This window comes from Phoxinus phoxinus (assembly GCF_949152265.1).
Source record: "Phoxinus phoxinus genome assembly, chromosome: 17".
In the NCBI taxonomy this organism is placed as follows: domain Eukaryota; kingdom Metazoa; phylum Chordata; class Actinopteri; order Cypriniformes; family Leuciscidae; genus Phoxinus; species Phoxinus phoxinus.
This window is the reverse complement of record NC_136892.1, coordinates 1,189,464-1,207,500: the sequence shown is the minus strand read 5'-3', so window position 1 is coordinate 1,207,500 and position 18,037 is coordinate 1,189,464. Positions and strand designations below refer to the sequence as shown.

Sequence of the window (18,037 nt, the reverse complement as noted above, 5' to 3'; positions counted from 1 at the left end):
ATATTTAAGTGAAAATTTCTAATTGACTTTCTCAGCTCTGCCATGGAGGATTAATTGCTCATTTTAAGTGTATTGTTTACTCTGTTTTCTGCACTTCACAGAGAAAAATCTAAGAGGGGAGAAGATTCATCGCAATGGAGTCAGGGAACGAGCGAAAGAAAGGAGGAAGAGCAGTCCAGAAAAAAAGGACAAATGGAGGCCAGACGACAACTCTCTGTTCACACAGCTGGGTGAGTGTGTAGCCCTCCAGTTTCATCGTCTGTACAGATCTGCCAAAACACACTTCTGCTGTCTGAGATGAGCAGCTGTTGGAGATGTGAATGTGGATGGCCAATTCAATTAGATTCAATAAAAAAATTCAAAAAATCTGAATGAATCTGTTCGAAAATTACATATTTAAAAAAATAATCCTGAATGTAACTACACTCTTGCCTAATTTAGTATGTGTGGTCCTATGAATATGCAAATGAGCCCCGCCTCCACTCACTCACTCACTCACTCAGAGATCCACTGGTTGACGATCACACGTTGATCTGATTGGCTACAAGTTAGTTTGTGACGTCAGAAACACCAGCGATTTCAAACCGTGTTTTTGAGACTGTCTTTGGTTCACTGCAGTTTTAAGGAGAAAATAAACAACATTAAAAACTTGATTTTCTCCACAGGGCGACTTTAAAATTCTTCCTCTAATGTTTTTTAGGCAAGACAAACTACTTCAGACTTGTGTTTGCTGCTGTGCCAAAAGTAAATTCAGCAGAGGTTCTCAACATTTGAATCGAACTCGAATCAAAATGGAGGCTTTTGGTTAAAATTCGAATCGTGAAATTTGTGTCGATGCCCAGCCCGTAAATATTTATATATAATCACAAACTATTGGTCAAATTGTGCAGTCCTACAAATAAACATATTTTGTAACTCACAATTTTCAGCAGTAAAATCGCAATTCAACATTTTTTCCCCCAAATCGTTCAGACTCCGGTTTGGTAGTCCTCCAGGAGCCAGGTTGAACAGCCTACTAGGATCGCAGTTGATCCGTGACCCGTACGGACCAGCTGCCCCACGGTTCGGCACGCTTGTGATTCGTGGATTAAGTGCTAAGTTTAACCATCATAGAGTGAAAATGTATCATTTGCACGTGTTTTTTCTTGACAATTTACACATTCAAGCGATTTTAAAACATTCAAGCTGAAGAGGTGAAAGACAACGCAGTTATCTGAGCGTTCAGCCGTGCACATATACCCCTTTTCCACCAGCAAGAACCAGGTGCTGGTTCAGAGCTAGAGCTAGAGCCAGTTCGGAGTTGGTTCTACTGACGGGTCTTCTAAGAACCAGTTTGCTTTTCCACAGGCTAGAGAGCCAAAACAGAGCCAGATCTTACGTCACTGTGTATACATCTCATGTTGCCCAGCAACGCTAGCGCGGCAGCGCCAAACAAAAACACACCAGGCTTGTTCGAGATGGTTCGGCTTCTCGCAGACCGATCGCCGCATGACATCAAAGCCCTGCGACAGCGATCAAAAGCACAAGGAGTCATATGCTCTCCACACACTCCCGGAGCTCTGACCGGTCCGCGCCGCTCCGATGCATCTCGAACAAGTCTTACATCAACAATGGCGATTTTGCGTTACTATTGATGCTCATGGCTTTGTGAACCTACATCGGCATCCAAACACGGCGAATCCAACGCGTTCGTGCAGATTAGCAGCTATTTTCAAAAATGGCGGTCACAAGTTTCTTTTCGTCTTGCTGGTCACGGTAACCCCGCCCCCAGCCCCTGACGCAAGCGGTTCTTACTTCTAGCCCAGCAATGTTTTGGTGCTACTTAAGAACCACTTTTACTGGTTCGGAGCTGGTGCTTTGGTGGTCGAAAAACAAAGAACCGATTTGAAACTAGGCTCTGGCTCCGAACCAGCACCAGCTCTGCCTTGGTGGAAAAGGGGTAATAGAGAGAGACGCGTTTCAGATTTAAATTTACTCCAATTGATTCTTCTTTCGCGTCTCCTTGCGCTTGAATGGACACACATACACAGAATTATGATAAAATGCCCGTATCTGCAAATATTCTCGTACATGCAGTGAGTTATGTCTTAAAGGGATACTTCACTGATTAGCAATAAGCTTTGTATCAGTAGAAACCCGGTAGTATTTTCAGAGCTTTTCCCCCTGAGACGAGAGATTTCTGTATTGTGTTTCTGGAAAAAAAACTCAGATGACGCAAAAATCGTCATTTAGCGTCATCATCGGAGGCTTTCCTGGCCAGAGGCTTGAGACTACAGCCAGTCCGAGCGAGTTCCGCATGTTTTGCCCTATGGGCGGGTTGAAGTATTTCAATGAATACTTAATTTAATCTAATTAATTTATCAACGAAATCGTTGATCTGAAAAACTAGTAGCCTAGTTGTATCATGTCTTCCGATAACCGGGAGGCGTGGCCTCTTAGGGCAGCGAAGCAAGTGCATTCTGGGAGTTGTTGTCTTTCATCCACATGAGCCAAAAATACATTTTCTGGCTTTTCTCAGTCTAGAAGGCACCAACTTCTGAAATAATTTCACATTTCTACTACATACATGACCCAATTTAAATACACATTCATCTTTCCAGTGAGAAGAGAAAGAAATGGGATGTGTATCTGTATATTAGATCCATGCATTCGGTCTTAAAGTGTCAGCGGCCTAATATTTCTGCTGCTGTCTGTCAATAATGTTAATCAAACCACAAAACACATCTTTGACAAAGATGAATCTATATTTAATGTATACAGTAAACACTAGTGTTATTTTACATTTAATGATTGCATGTCTGTACCTGACTACTACTGCTAGACCTTACTTTATTATATTGTATTTGCTTATGCTTGTAAAATTTGTGTATTTTGTTTTGGTTTTATTACTGAGTATTCACTTGTCTTTAATGTGTAATTATTAAAAGCTTTTTAATAAAAGCTTTTGCAGTGGTGTTGAAGTACTTAAAGTGGGCTTTAAGTAATAAATGAAAAGCGAAGTTGCATTAACCCCCTCCCCCCCTTTTTTTTCTCCTGGTCTGAAAAAATGATCCGATCCATGACTCAAAAACCATAATATGATCTGAACCGTGAGTTTTAGTGATCAGTTGCACCACTACACCCTTTTTACCCCAAAAACCACTTTGTTCATTGAGACCCAGACAACGATCGGTCCACTCATTGTTTAATGCTCATCTCTTCCACAGGTTTCTCCAAATCCTTCCCGCTGGACGGTTCGCTGTTTGACAGCTGGCTGGCTCAGTCGGTTCACATCACTGCCGATAACATGCTGAGCCAGTGGTCTCTCTCCGGAGAGAGCGACGACCCGTCCGCCAGCCTCCTGCAGGGCGAGGAGAACCTGCTCAGCCTGATGATGGACCACTCCATGCAGTCCACCTGGAAAACTCCTCAGCTGGGACGCAAAGCAAGAGCCGCGCCACGCAACCGCAGGAAGTCCGCCTCACTTCCTCGGACCGGATCCACAGTTAAAGGCCAGGTTTGGTCCAAACGAGGAGAGAGATCGTTCCACCGGCACAGCCGTAGCGAAGCCAGGCCAGACCCACTTCAACCAGCCATTTCCAAAATGGACTCGTGCCACATCTCCGAGGAGCACGGGTCTTGGGATGGCCCTGGGGATGCGGATTCGCAGGCGGCCTTACGTCTACGTCTACCTAGACAAGGCAAGTCACGGTCTAAGAGTGAAACTTCGCTGCTGAACAGCACATCTGCACCGGACACTGAGACGGATGGCTATTTCTCCGACGCAGAACAGAGTGACACTGAATTTCGTTCGTCCAGGCGGAAGTTACGCTTGCCCCCACTGCATGCTGGGAAGGAGCAAGTAGTGCGGCGAAGCGTGCTCGCCTCCTAAAGCTATTCCTGGATGTCGCTTTCGTGTTGTCTTGTCATCAGAACGAGGCTCGGTTTCTCAATGCATACGTTTCCAGAACTTCAGCTGTAATGGCTTGTGTTCTTATCCCTGTTTTATCTGTCAGAGTATATTAGCCAGTCGCCTACATTTATGCAACCATAACCATTTGTGCTTGACAAAACAACGAGGAACAAGAAAAAGTCGAAATGAACACTGTTGGATGTGTCCTTTTTGGGAAGCAATAGGATCTGTCCTAGGAACTGGGACAATGACGTGGGCATTATAACGTCTGTTCAGGTTGTGTTTGTTTTGAATGAACATGTATGTTGTGTGTCTTCAGAGGATGTGGCTACTTTAAAATGATTTACAAGAGAAAATATGACACAAATAAGCACAAATAGCCGTTGGGGAATGTAGCACACGTCATATCCATTCGCTTTGGCAGAGTCTAGACGTACCAGCATCACGAGCAGGGTCCGCTTCAGAGTAATCCTTGCGTGTACGTGTGTGTGTGTGTGTGTGTGCCAGGGACAGATCTGAGCACAGTTGGGTCAGTCTATCTCAAGTGGTCCTAAAGCGTTGGTTGTTTGGCCATTTTTATTTTCCCCCAGTAGCTTTGTAACCAGCTAAATCTTAAACTAATTTTCACAGCCAATAGAGTTGCATCTGTGAATATTTAAGCAAAGTTTGGGCGCAGACGTCACAGTTTCGTCACACACATTGTGTCGGCAGAACATTCGTCGTCGAAGACTAGCTTTTAGTGAAACGCAGACGGTGGCAAGCCATTAAACGGACAGACTGGACTGATGAAATCTGCAACGATTACCCTACGATTAAAACAGGAATCTGATGTAAACAATACATCTACGTATTCACATATTAGCCCTACAGTTACCACACGAGATAATATTTAAACCTTAAACATTTTTATACCATGGTCTGGGTGAATACTCGATTCTGATTGGCTGCAGGGTGTCCGTTAAAAAGTGATAGAGGACACCTAAATAAACTGTCAGGCGTAACCAGGAAACCAAGTTATTGTTTGTAACTTGTAACTTTAGATTTCGATTGTAATCTCCGCTGCGCGTTCTCCGGTTCATACCTCGCCGTCGTCCATTAAAACCTGACAATGGACACCTCGTCGGGCATTAACCCTTACTTATCTCATAATTCAGACCTTTTTTTCTCGCAATTGCCAGTTTAAATCACAATTCTGAGGGAAAAAAGACACGAACTCGCAGTTCTGAGGAGAAAAAGTCAGAATATTGAGTATTATAAACTTGGAAATGCAAGAAAAAAGTGAAATATAAACTTGGAATTACCTTTTAATTGTCTATTCTGTGGCTTCCATCGACTGCTACCCATTATTTCTTGTAATACGGCACAGCAAAATAGTGTCGGCCCAGATCCGGCCCACATCTGGTACACATGGATTTCACATCGCCGGATCTGGGCCGACACTATGCTTGCTATGCCGAGACTATTTCCTGCCAGCAGGTAGGCTCCGCCCACAAAACACCCAAATGGTCTACATATCTACAGTAGGTACCCCATAATACATCATTACGGCTGAGACGCAAATCCTTCCTATTATAAACTGACCGTGAAGTTGAACCCTGAGCGGTCGTGGTCATTGCATTTTGACAAGGATCAAGAATGTATCAAATGTTTACATGTTTGTAATTTTGTAATGTACTCTAAAGATCAGTTTTTGTTTCAAGGAACATCTTGAGTCAATACTGAGGTTTCCGTAAACGTCTGTAACACAAAATTTGTAATACCAAATGATAATTTTTCAATACCAATAGAAAATGGTCAGGCAACCTCCACTGGACCACTGGTGACAGCGTGACCCTGTCAAATCTAAATATAATGTCTTACTTTTTGTGAGATTCAAACTTGTTTTGGTCCATTTGTCCTGAAAAAACTGTTGTCATTCTCCATTAAAGCGTGCCTTCTGTAGTCCCCCCCCCCCCCCAATCAAGCTAATAATCCGCATGTTTAACCATTTCAACACGATGAAGGCAATCAGAAATGGTCCGAAAGCTCGTATGGAAGCTCGAGGCCGTAGATGTTCTAGAAAACCGCATCCAACAATCATCAATCCTGCATCAGCTGTTCACAAGCCGACATCAGTCAGTTCTTCAGTTTAACGACATTCGTGACGTCTAAAGAATCAGCTCATGGTGTTTATCTCAGGGTTCAAGAGAAGAAGTGATCGCAATCATGTGAAGAGTTACACCTGTACATTCACCAACGACGCCGTGTGTCTTTGGCAAGTGTTGAGAGGATCTGATGGGAAGGATGAAACACTGAGTTTCTTTTCTTTCTCGCTTTATTTTTATTTTATTGTATGATGATGCCAAAGAAAAGCAGGTCAGCATATGCTCTGAAGTGGATGAAGACACTGCGTCCTGATCTCCTGAAGGTCTCGGCCTGCACTGATGTCCACCTGTACACTCCTGGATCGCATCATCAATCGAGTCGATGCTCTGTCCTCGAATGTTTTGTTTACGAGACAAAAACAAAACCAACGGATAGGTCGCGTGCGTGAGCAGAGTGTGTGTTCTCTCTGCACACCCGAGGGATTCACCCAACTAGGACTCTTCTGTCCTCATATATTCAGTCTCATGCCGTTCCAAACCCGTATCAATGTTTCTTTCCACGCTGTGGAAGTAATGGGTCCAAAAAAGAAGTCGTGGTCCATGCGCTACATTCCAGTCACAGTGCGAGTCTTCACTGACTGACAACCTTCCCTTCCATCGTTGTGACAGTTTGCGAACCGCATTGTAAGCAAAGGTGTGCTGTGTTCTAGTCTTCTGATAAACAAACGAGTGGTTGTCATGTTGTGTACCACAGAAGAGTCGTGCGGGTTTGGAACGGCTCCACGGTGAAAAGAACGAACTCCTCGTTCTGACTCTTCATTGGTTTAAAGGAGGAGTTCACTTCAGAATTAAAATCTCCTGATAGTTTACTCTCCCCTCGTCATCCAAGATGTTCATGTGTTCGATTCTCCAGTGGGACAGAAATGCAGGTGTGTGAGGAACACACTCCAGATGTTCTCCATATAGTGTCTTCAATGGTCCAGCGGGTCGAAGGTCCAGATGTGAGTTTCAGCTTCAAAGTCTCGATCCAGCCGAGGAATAAGAGTCTCATCTAGACAAACCAGCCGACATCTTATATAGAAATACACACTTATATACTTTTAGCCACTAATGCTCATCTAGCACTAGCTCTGGGTATATGCAGGAATCATGAAGTTAATTTCAATACCTTTTTTAAACTTTTTGAAGACCTTCTCAAAATATTTTAAGACCTCATCGCCACTTCAAGTTCTAATCAGCAACAAACCTTTATCTTAATAAACAGTTGTTTGTGCCATGTAGAGGACGACGACACATCACCTAATAGTTTTTAGTTTTTTTATTTAACATCACCTAACCGCGCGTTTCGCAAAATACGTGCCGTCACCTGTGTGCGGCGATCTGATCTCACTGACCGACTACGCCGTTGTTTTTTATTAGTAATGGGGAGGAAAATAAATATATTCATGCATACTTTTTGGAGTCAAACTCTTTGGACAAAGCTTGAACAAAATGTAATACCTCATAAAATCGGGATTAAGACTTTTTAATACCTTTTAAGGGCCTTCATTTTCCCAAAATGGATTTATCAACTTTTAATACTTTTTAAGACCCCGCGGACACCCTGTGCTGTGATGCGCCACACATTACGACATCAGGTTGAAAGGTCAAGCGTGTTCCGGTTTATAAATGTAGAATAGGGAAAAAACTCTAAAAACTCTTCTCCTCCAACATCGTTGGTTTACCTTTAATTACTTACTTTTTACGTTCGCTTTGTAAACGTCACGCTTGACCTTTCAACCTGATCACGTAATGTGTGTCGCATCACAGCTCGTGCAAGACCAGCATTAGTGGCTAAAAGTATATAAGTGTGTATTTCTATATAAGATGTCGGCTGGTGTGTCTAGATGAGACTCTTATTCCTCGGCTGGATCGAGACTTTGAAGCTGAAACTCACATCTGGACCTTCGACCCGCTGGACCATTGAAGACACTATATGGAGAACATCTGGAGTGTGTTCCTCACAAACCTTCACTTCTGTTCAACTGGAGAAAGATCTGGGATGACGTGCGGGAGAGTGAACTATCAGGAGATTTGACTTCTGAAGTGATCCTCCTTTAGACCGTGGCGCTGCCTGACCACAGACAGCGCCCTGTACAGATCTCATGTATCTCCGCTGCTTTAATAGGAACTAATCATAGATGCTGGTCATTCGCCGTTCTCTGGTTCAGTCATGGAAAACTGTGCCTTTAGTGAAATAGTTTCAGCCGCTGCAAGAGTTCACGCTTCTTTATCATGCTTCGTTGTACCAAAACTATAACATATACTCTACGTAATCTCTGTAAATGTTCAGCTTCTGTGCAAATCATGTTCCTCCCACAGCGCAACAGGGCGAGAATGCCAGAGTAGATCTTGTGTTTGTTGGCAGATATGTTGTTATTGAGCTGTCCACTTCGACATCTTTGCACTTATTGTTCTTTTGTCTCTATCGCTGGCGTTCCTTTATAACTGCCGGCTACTGGTAATCTAGACCAACAAGGGGTGTGCGATGTTGACAAACATATTTTAATATTTCCTGCTAACAATAATTAGATGATGGCTGGTTTAACCTCCCCGCCTCTCTCTTGAATCCAACACTGAGAGACTTAAACTGCAGTTCATCGCCTGGCCACTAGAGTCCGGCTCAATCCCAGAGACCCGCATGTTAAATGCCCAACTTCACAGCAGAGATAAACATGTTTACAGTCTGTTTGGTCTATATAGCTAATGTTACGCTTCATGACGACTGTGAGGGGGGTGAATATTTTTATAACTCATTCGTTTAAATTATATTAAGTCTTAAAGTTCTGCATAATTAAGGGCGTGGCCAGTTGAGTGACAGGTGGATTGCCGCTGATGTCACTACTAGCCGTTTGTCTGCTAGCATCACGTCACCTCCGCTAATCCGCCTTGTCGTTTATCCGGAAGTGACGCAACCATTGTCGTTTATCCGGCCGGCTCCGCCCACTTTGGGCTTTAAAAACGCTCTTCAGAAACACACGGGTGACGTCACGCACAAAAAGTGACGTCACAGAATATGTCCATATTGTTATACAGTCTATGGTTTATGGCCTGTCATGGGCCGCTGACTCCTGAACATATTCTTCATATTCTGGTAGTTTATTAAAATGTCCATTAAGCTGCAGTTGAAGTGGCATTAGATGCGTTTACACCGACTGTCCAATGCCGTTTAGAGGTGGCGTGAATTAACTTACACTGCAATTACATTTGCATAAATAACGCAATGAGTTTAATGTTTTAAAAAAGCCTTTTGGATGTATGAATATTACAAATTAAATACTTTAAATATGAAACTAAAACCCCGAGGAGGTAGTGGCAAATCACGGTTAATGAGTGAGTCACTGAATCATTCACTCAAATCATTCGTTTAAAAAACAGCGAAGCACTGCTGTGTGTTGCTCAGAAACTCGAAACGCTTCTGTGTCTAAAATGTATGAAGTCAATATCACATGTGCAGTCGTGCTGATATTTGGGGACACGGCGCACTTGATCATGTGACATTGATTAAAGGGTAACTAAAACCTAAAACAACTTTTTTTAGTTAATGATCTGTAAGTCTGGGGCTTTATTATTATTAATGCTGTTCATTGATTCAAGTCATTTTTTTACATTTGGGTATAAAGTGTTTTAATTCTACAATATATGGTGTTTAAACGTACGAGTGCTGCCCTCTTCAGGTTGAACGGTGGTACTGCAGTTGAATTTTCCTATTGGCAGTTGTGGTACCCTGTGATGTAAGAGAGTACCAGCTGACCACGCCCTTGCCTACAGAGAGACACGCCCCCTTTTCCAGCATTTTTCAAATATTGCCAGTGGGTGGAGTCAGGCTCTGACCGGGGGTTTAGTTACGCTTTAACTGCATCATGGGATATACATATAAAAGACAAAAAATCATACAGAGCATTTTGAGTTTTGTGGGTAATTCTAACTAGGCTCGTCTCAGTTCTCTCTCGAGACGTGTTTGGCTTGTGGACATAATATCGTCAGCTCACATTGTTAAAAACTATATTAAAATTCCTATATTACCGTATCGGACACATCGCACACCCCTTCTTCTGGCGTGAGTGGATCTACAACTGGCCTAATAATCCATTCTTTAATGTTGAATCTGGCTGAAGAAGAGTCATATCTCATCCACAGAAATAAATATTTTGCATAAACAAAAAGAAGCCATTTTGTAAGAATATTAAGGTTCCTTTCATTTATTTTTTGTCATTTTCACCCCCGATATCCTTCAGTGTTGTGGTTTACCGTGGCTAACCCTGCGTTCAGATGAGGGCCGGTTCACTGATATACTCAGCGTCTGAACTCTCTCTCCGGACTCCGGGGAACACACCGCTTGTGAAGCGCGGGAGAGGAGGCGCACTAGCAGCTCTAGGCTACGAGGTTCACTTCTAGCGCTCCGCCGCTACGATGTGATGAAATGAATGTTGCTGGAGTTTATCCTTCTGTTCTTTGTTTCAAAGAATGTTGTGCCATTTGTTAATAGCAGAGAGAACTATTGAACATATTAGAAGAAGAATAAAAAAAAGAGCTATTTTAAATTATTTTACTTTTTTTTTTTTTTTGCTATATTTATTTTCTTGTATTGGAAATCTTTATAGAAGGAGAGAAAAAAAGACAAGTATTTTTCATCAGTGCAAAAACCTATTTTTCCGTTTTGTACATTTTCCATGTTAAGCAGTCTTTAGAGCAATATAATGTTCACGTGACTGTGTGTGCATGCTGTGTGTGAAGCCTTAACAACAGCCCGTCCCATCATCGCCAGCGCTCGGCTGTGCTCGACCAGTGCACCCAATAAAGCTGTGCTTTCTGTCTACACGCCTGTTCTCTCTCTCTCTGTGTGTGTGTGTGTGTGTGTGTGTGTGTGTGTGTGTGTGTGTGTGTGTGTGTGTGTGTGTGTGTGTGTGTGTGTGTGTGTGTGTGTGTGTGTGCACCAAACACAACTACACACCGGCAGACTCAACCAGCTCCTCTCTTTCTTCAGTTACCTGATCTGGCCAGAAGGTGGCGACAGCTGACTGTCAAAATCTGTGTTCAAAATGTTTTCACTCAGAAATCATGATTCATAAAGTTCACATTCAAATTTATGTTCACATTTAATGATAAAGTTAAGGACCAACTGAAAGCACACAGACTTCCAGTGTCCCTGTGGCTCTACACTGTAAACAAAAATTGTTGGTTTAACTTAAAAAAGCAAGTTACCTTGTTGCCTTTAAATTTTTGAGTTTTTTGTAATAAAAAATGTGAGTTAATACAATGAAGAAAAATGGTTTAATAAACAGAAACTCAAAATATGTTATCTTCACACATTAGTTATCGAAGTTGATTTGACAAAAGATAAAAAGTTGTGATAACAAATCATGAAAATATTTTTTTACAGTGTGTACAGGCTTATTTTTATATAATTGTACTTATTGTATTTCTCACTATAAATCACTTTGAATCATTTATTAGAGCACAATTTAACACAACCATAGTTGATCTGAAGTTATTTACATTGAGAAATATGAGAAATTTAAAAGAAAAAATAAATAAAAAACACAATAAATATCTTTATATACATGTATGTTCGTACATTCCTAAACACACTATTCAAGCAAACACGGCATCACTCGAACACTGGGGACTGAAAATACGCCTTTAGACTGGATTTAAAAGCATCAAGTGATCACTTTCTGGTTTACAGCGAGAATGAGGGACAGATACAATACATTTATAGCATCTTAGTGAGAATAGTGACCCAGAGTGACTGATGATGATATCACAAATATTGTCTGGGACCGGCCGTGGGCCCACAGTCATTACATATTTAAAACAGTAATATCCTAAACTAATCTTGACAAACTATATATCATTTGAAAGCTTACAATCTCTAGTTTACATATTTGATTTTCTAAATAGATTACAGAGGAGCCGTAATTTATGAATTTGCAACAAGAATATGTTCACACTCCTGAGGCGAGTTCAGACCTTTATTTTGAAATAGTGATGAACATGAAAAATCATGAAAGAATGCTAGAAACCTCAGTTTGTTTTCATGCCAAGAGTTCAAAAGATAGCATCCGTTCAATTATTTTAGAAAAAAAGCTCTGAAAATGTTTTAAATATAAAGAAAACAATAATAGATTCAGCATTAGTGATGTGTCAGCGAGCTATAATGCACATACGTGATCTTCTGTGTTTCTTGGAGGATGAATTCATTTCTAAATCTGCCAAACTTCCAACACTACTTCTGAATAGGATGTCTACTTCATAAATTGAATGAAAATTGTAAAAATAATGGTTCAGACTCAAGCAACATATGGAGATGGAGACGCCCTTATATGGGCAGTACTGCGCCCAAACTACATCTCACTGAACGCTTATCTTCTGAGATATCGAAGATATCAAATATAAATCTCCTTTAAAAGTTAATGAGATGCGGTTCCACGCACAGGGGGCGGAGCCTAACCAGCGCCCTGAGAGCCAGGACAATCTCATCTCACAGAAAGATGACAATATCAAAACAGAAACTCACAGTAACGGTGTTCGAGTCGGACAAATGCCCACAAAGCTAGAGGATATATGCTGAATAGAGATAGAACAGGTATGTTTATTTTAATTACGTTTATAACTTATATGCCATCTGCTCCACTATTAATACAAGCCTGCTGTAGTTAACCCCGTCTGAATGATGACCAAAATATACTGATGAGTTCAATGAAGTTTATTGTACATCACACAAAAGATGAAGTTAGTTTTACTGCAGAACATCACTGTAAGAATAAACACAGTATTGGGTATCAACGGTATCAACAGTCGTGGGCGGGGCCTGTGTCCAGCTCACTCAGGGCGGGTCTAGCTCAAACTGCAGTGTCAATCAACAGTCGTGGGCGGGGCCTGTGTCCAGCTCACTCAGGGCGGGTCTATGCTCAAACTGCAGTGTCAATCAACAGTCGTGGGCGGGGCCTGTGTCCAGCTCACTCAGGGCGGGTCTATGCTCAAACTGCAATGTCAATCAACAGTCGTGGGCGGGGCCTGTGTCCAGCTCACTCAGGGCGGGTCTACGCTCAAACTGCAGTGTCAATCAACAGTCGTGGGCGGGGATTGTGCAAATCTACGTCACATCGCCCCGAATCTGAGAACGGCTTGTTCTGAGACACTGCTTATGATTTGTGGGTATTTTAAAAAAAAAAACACTGGTTGGATTTGTATCATTATAGGGGGGTTGTGTACAAACACTGCCAACACACATTTATGTTCAAACACCATGTAAAAGTGAATTTTGCATAATAGGTGCCCTTTAATTTTATCAAGTGACGAGAATACTTTTTGTGTGGAAAAAACAAACAAAAATAACGACTTTATTCAACTATTGATTTTCTTCTGTGTGGGCCTCGCGACGCATGTTTGGTCTACAGGCCTACAGGGTGAAATGGCTGCAAGAAGGAGTCTTGATCTACAAATCATTAAATAATCTTGCTGCTACCTATTTGGCAAACTTACTCCAGCGCTACACTCCCGCAGGAGCTCTAAGCTCTCGAAGGGTAAATTCCTCCTCCAGATCCTCCTTTTGAATTGGTTGGCTCATCTTTTCCTTGGCTTTTAATGTGTATTTCTGGCTGTATTTCTTATGGTAATTCTAATTGTATGTTTTTATTGTGTACCCTTATGCTTTTATTGTTCAGCACTTTGGTCGGCCTGTGGCTGTTTTTAAATTTGCTTAGAAATAAACCGAACTTGAACTTGAACAAGTCCTTTGCACAAATAAATATAAAAGGTGGCTTGGCTTGACTATCAAAACCATAGCTTGTGTCTTCTTGATTTAAGGGCCGAGCAGCGACGACAGCTTCTTCAGTGTCTCCCAGAGAGCACGACTCTACAAGAAGAGTTTTTTTGCATGTTATTTTTTCTCAAGGCACTTTTTTTTTACAACATATAGGAAAAGAAGATTACATTGGAGATTGATTTTGACTTTGATTGCAGCAATTTCAGACCTCGTCTTCAGCTGCTTAGTGTGATCAAATCTTCCAGACATCACCTTTCTTTGAATTGCTTTTGTAGAGGCTTGGACATCTGTGTCAGGTTTGCCATTTCTAACAGAAATAGGATTTTGTCTCCTTTTGTGTTTGTTTTTTATTTTTTTGGCACAGGCATGATAAAAGATCAAGAACGTTATTGTTATTGTGTAGCACAATGAAATTACTCTTGTGACAACCCCGAATGTGCATTTCAAATACAGAGTCAAGGGACATTTTTTTTAAATATAAATAAAATGTAAGGCAAAGTACAAGTAGTTGACAATAATACATATATTAACATGCAATAATTAAATTAATAGAAGATAAAATAGTTAATATATACAAATAATTATCATAACAATCCAATAAATAAATGCAATATAAAAGCCAAGGAAACAGAATCAAAGAAAATGTTCAAAGTTGTTCAGAATATTGGCTAAATGCCATATACAGTGTTAAATGCATGAGTAACCAACACAATTATTATTGCACAAATGTACAGAAGCATTAATTATTATTGCACGTATTATTGAACAATGTGTCACACATTGCTAACATACAGTAGCTTATTATACATGGTCAGACATGGGGATATCAGAGTTTAGATAGTTATTGCTGTTGGAAAATAAACTATTTGTTTAGTCTGTGTGTGCATATACAGATTCATCTAATCTAGTCAGGATGCCCTCTATAGCGCATCTACAGAAGTAGACCATCAGCTTCTGGGGAAGGTTAGCTCTTCAGAAAGTAGAGGCGTTGTTGTGTTTGCCGACTATACCTGCAGTGTTGTCACCCCAGGAGAGATCCTCTGTGACCTCCATGACCTCTCCTTTAATAGTTACTGGACTGTGGGTGATCTTTAGCGGTCCTAAATTTCACAATCATTTCTTCTGTGTTTTTGATGTTTAAAACCAGGTTGTCGTCACACCACGCTGTCAGGTTGTGAACCTCCTCCCTGTATGCAGCTTCATTGTAGTTTAATACGAGCCCAATGACAGTCGTACCACTTGTTGTGAGTGTCAATTCAAGAGACTTGGAGATTGGTTATTGTCTTTATCAAACTGAGCAAAGAAGCTGTTAAGTTCTTCTGCAAGATTAGCATGTTGGTTGGCATATGCCGTAAGACATTCTTCTTTTTATAATCTGTTATTGATCGGATGTCTTGCCACATCGCCATGATTGAAATTATTGCCAAATCCTCTTCCACTGTTTGTCCTTTAGTTTTGCAGAACTAATGCCTCTCTTGAGATGCAAGCAGAGATCTCCTGGTTTAAAGGCTATGTCCCTGAGCTGCTGTTTTACTTCATTGTCCATCCCTACAGTTGGTGTATATGTTTCACAAAGCACATCTGCAGAAAGATTGCTTTAGCTTGCTCAAGACTGTTTGCAAAAGTGTAAAGCAGAACCCAGCAAAGTTGTGCAATCCTTTGTCACTTTGTCGACTGCACAGACATGCACTCCTGGGAACCTCATCAGGTCCTTCTGAAGTCTGTATTTTCCAGATTTTGTGTTCCCTGTGTAAGTGTCAACCTTTTCTTTGTTGATTGATAGCAGAAAACTTTGAATCAAGGGCCAATTAAAATCCGTCTCGATGTGATGTAATCTGACTGAGGTCAACTTGCAGACATTGTGCTCATTCGACAACAGCTCAGAAACCAGTTTAAACAATCTCCTGTGAGGACAAGAGCGTAGTACAGCACTCTCTTATCTCGATTGGGTATCTTGCTCACTATTCCTCCAGTTAGGTCAAGTTAGAGGGATGTGTTGGGTTTTCCTGGATGTGTGACACACGGATTCCCATTCCCTGTGTGATGCACATTAGCACTGCACAAGGATCAACTGGCAAATTCTGCTTGTACTGTACCCAGGGCTGATGAAAAATCCCGTGTCACACACTCTGAGTATTTTTTTGAGTAACCATCAGTTTCATAACAACATTGTCATGAAACCGGAGACTCCTTTTGAATAGTTTTGAGAACATTCCTTGTGAGGTATTTAGAAATGTTTCCAGCTTTGAGATCTGCCGTTTTCTGTTGTAGGAATTTGAAATTCCATCTTTTATTGCCTTTGCAATTTTGCCTTGTGAGTGTAAAGGCTGGTTCACACGGCAGGATAATTAGGCCGATTTTAGCCCCGATTCGCCCCTTCCGACAAACTTGAGGATGCTCCGATTATCGTAAAATAATCGGATCAGATATTCCTGCCGTGTGTGGAGTGTTAAGACGGCTCTCGTCTGCTTGGAAGGACATCGGGACCGCTCCGATCTCATATCAGGGATATCCAACATGTTGGATTTTTTTTACCCGATTTCTCCTCGTGTGTGTGTGTGGTGTCCCCCGGGGACGAAGGAGCACGCAGCCTGTGGACTGTGGCGTGTAGCCAATCAGAAAGCGAGGTGACGAGGCGGCGAGGAAGCGCCGGGAAACAAAATCAAACCAGCCGGCGGTATGGCGCACCAGAAAGTCCGGTGGACATCGGAGATGGAGGATAAAAAAAAATTCCGGTTAAAAACAAACTACAAACTATCGCCACTGCATCCTCTTCGTCCGCCATGATTGTTTACTCTGAAGTCACATTTGATCTCGAGGGATTTCGCGAGATTTCCCGTCTGACCTGGGAATGCTCGGGAGTCAAATCGGTTGGTGTGTGATGTGTTGATTTTGCCGTGTGGTTGCACCACACACTGTACGACCAAAACTGTTAGACTCGTGATTTTTTTTATCGCCGTGTGTGGGGTCTCTCAGGTTTGGAAAATCGTCCGACAATTTTAAAATCGTCCCGTGTGAACCAGGCTTAACTTGCCCTATGAACTTTTGGTTCTGCTTTTGCATGTCTAACATGGCCAAATTGGGTGATGCAGATTTTCTGTTGTGTTGGACTGGCTCATTACAGGTAAACACATATCTGGCCTGGCGATCAGAGAATGTGCACACTGCCTTTATCTTCATATACGGTCCATGTTTTCGACTGTGAGGACATCTAACTCTCTGGTACTTGAATGCAGTTGGACATTGTGGATTTTGAGTCCATGGTCTTCTGAGTCTTAGTTCTCCTTCTTTAGGCGCTATTTTCCTCCAGTCTAGACTATTTATGTGAATTTTGAATTTCTTTTTACCAGTTGTTGCTGATGTCCATTGGCTTTTCCCCCTTCTGTCCTGTATTCTCTGGTCCCCCATTGCTGTCATCCTCAGGCCTCATCCACACTACTGCGTTTTAGTTTAGAAACGGAGAATTAAAACGAATGCGATCTCCGTCCACACCAGCGTTTAGCTGCGTATTAGAATTGATCTCAGTCCACATTAAAACGACTGGAAACGCGGATCACGTGACCACTCACCAACACTGTGCCGGTGTAAAGAGCCGCATGTAGGCAGTGATAGCGTTGTAAAATGCAGAATTTACTTGCACAACAGCTGCTAGCAAAGACGTCAACGTCAGTAACGCTTGTAATTCGTTATCCATGTTGCAGTCACTAACGTTACGTAGTCCAGGCTGCTTTTGTATGTTTTCTTCCCGGGGACGGGTCATGTGATGGGTGTCTGACGAATCAGGGAAGGATACGCCATGACAGACGACACCCGATCATAGAGCCGAGCGTGAGCCTCTGCGTCAGTGTTCCTAAAGTCCTCCGTTTCGACCGTCTTCAGTAAACACACTCCGGAGATTCAAAACGCAAAACGGGGTCGGAGCGTTTTTAAAGTTCTCTGTTTTAGGTCTTCGTTTCTGCCGTTGTAGTCTGGACGCGAGGTGCAAACGTAGCAAAATGTCTCCGTTTCTAAACGAAAACGCAGTAGTGTGGATGGGGCCTCAGGCTCTAGTACTCTACAACCTCGTCAGGTGAATTAATTCCTTTAAAGCAGTAACTCAGTTCAATGCATCTGTATTGTCTTCGTCAGTCTTATCCAGGTGGTCAGTAAGCTTAACTATTTTTTGGAAATGTGTAAAAACTATTGACTGCACATTTGTCCTGTTACTGTCCTATACAACTGAGATCCACTTACAAAAGTGAGATACGTCTC

The 18,037-nt window shown here is 41.9% G+C and overlaps 1 protein-coding gene across 6 annotated transcripts in view; it reads left to right on the top strand.

The window, feature by feature from the left end:
* The window catches only part of jade2 (jade family PHD finger 2), an 87,209-nt gene extending 76,373 nt beyond the window's left edge, over positions 1-10,836 (top strand). For 3 of the 6 annotated variants that reach the window (XR_013794466.1, XR_013794467.1, XR_013794468.1), the window contains 3 exons: positions 102-230; positions 3,207-4,370; positions 10,254-10,836. Coding sequence is in view for 3 of the 6 variants with exons in the window: in XM_079584995.1 (XP_079441121.1) it covers positions 102-230; positions 3,207-3,680; positions 10,254-10,291 (641 nt within the window). In the remaining 3 variants the exon portion in view is untranslated. Of the gene's footprint in view, positions 1-101; positions 231-3,206; positions 4,371-10,253 lie in introns of those variants that run through there. The other 3 variants (XM_079584995.1, XM_079584997.1, XM_079584996.1) reach the window with 3 other exon arrangements.
* Positions 10,837-18,037: the final 7,201 nt, after the last annotated feature.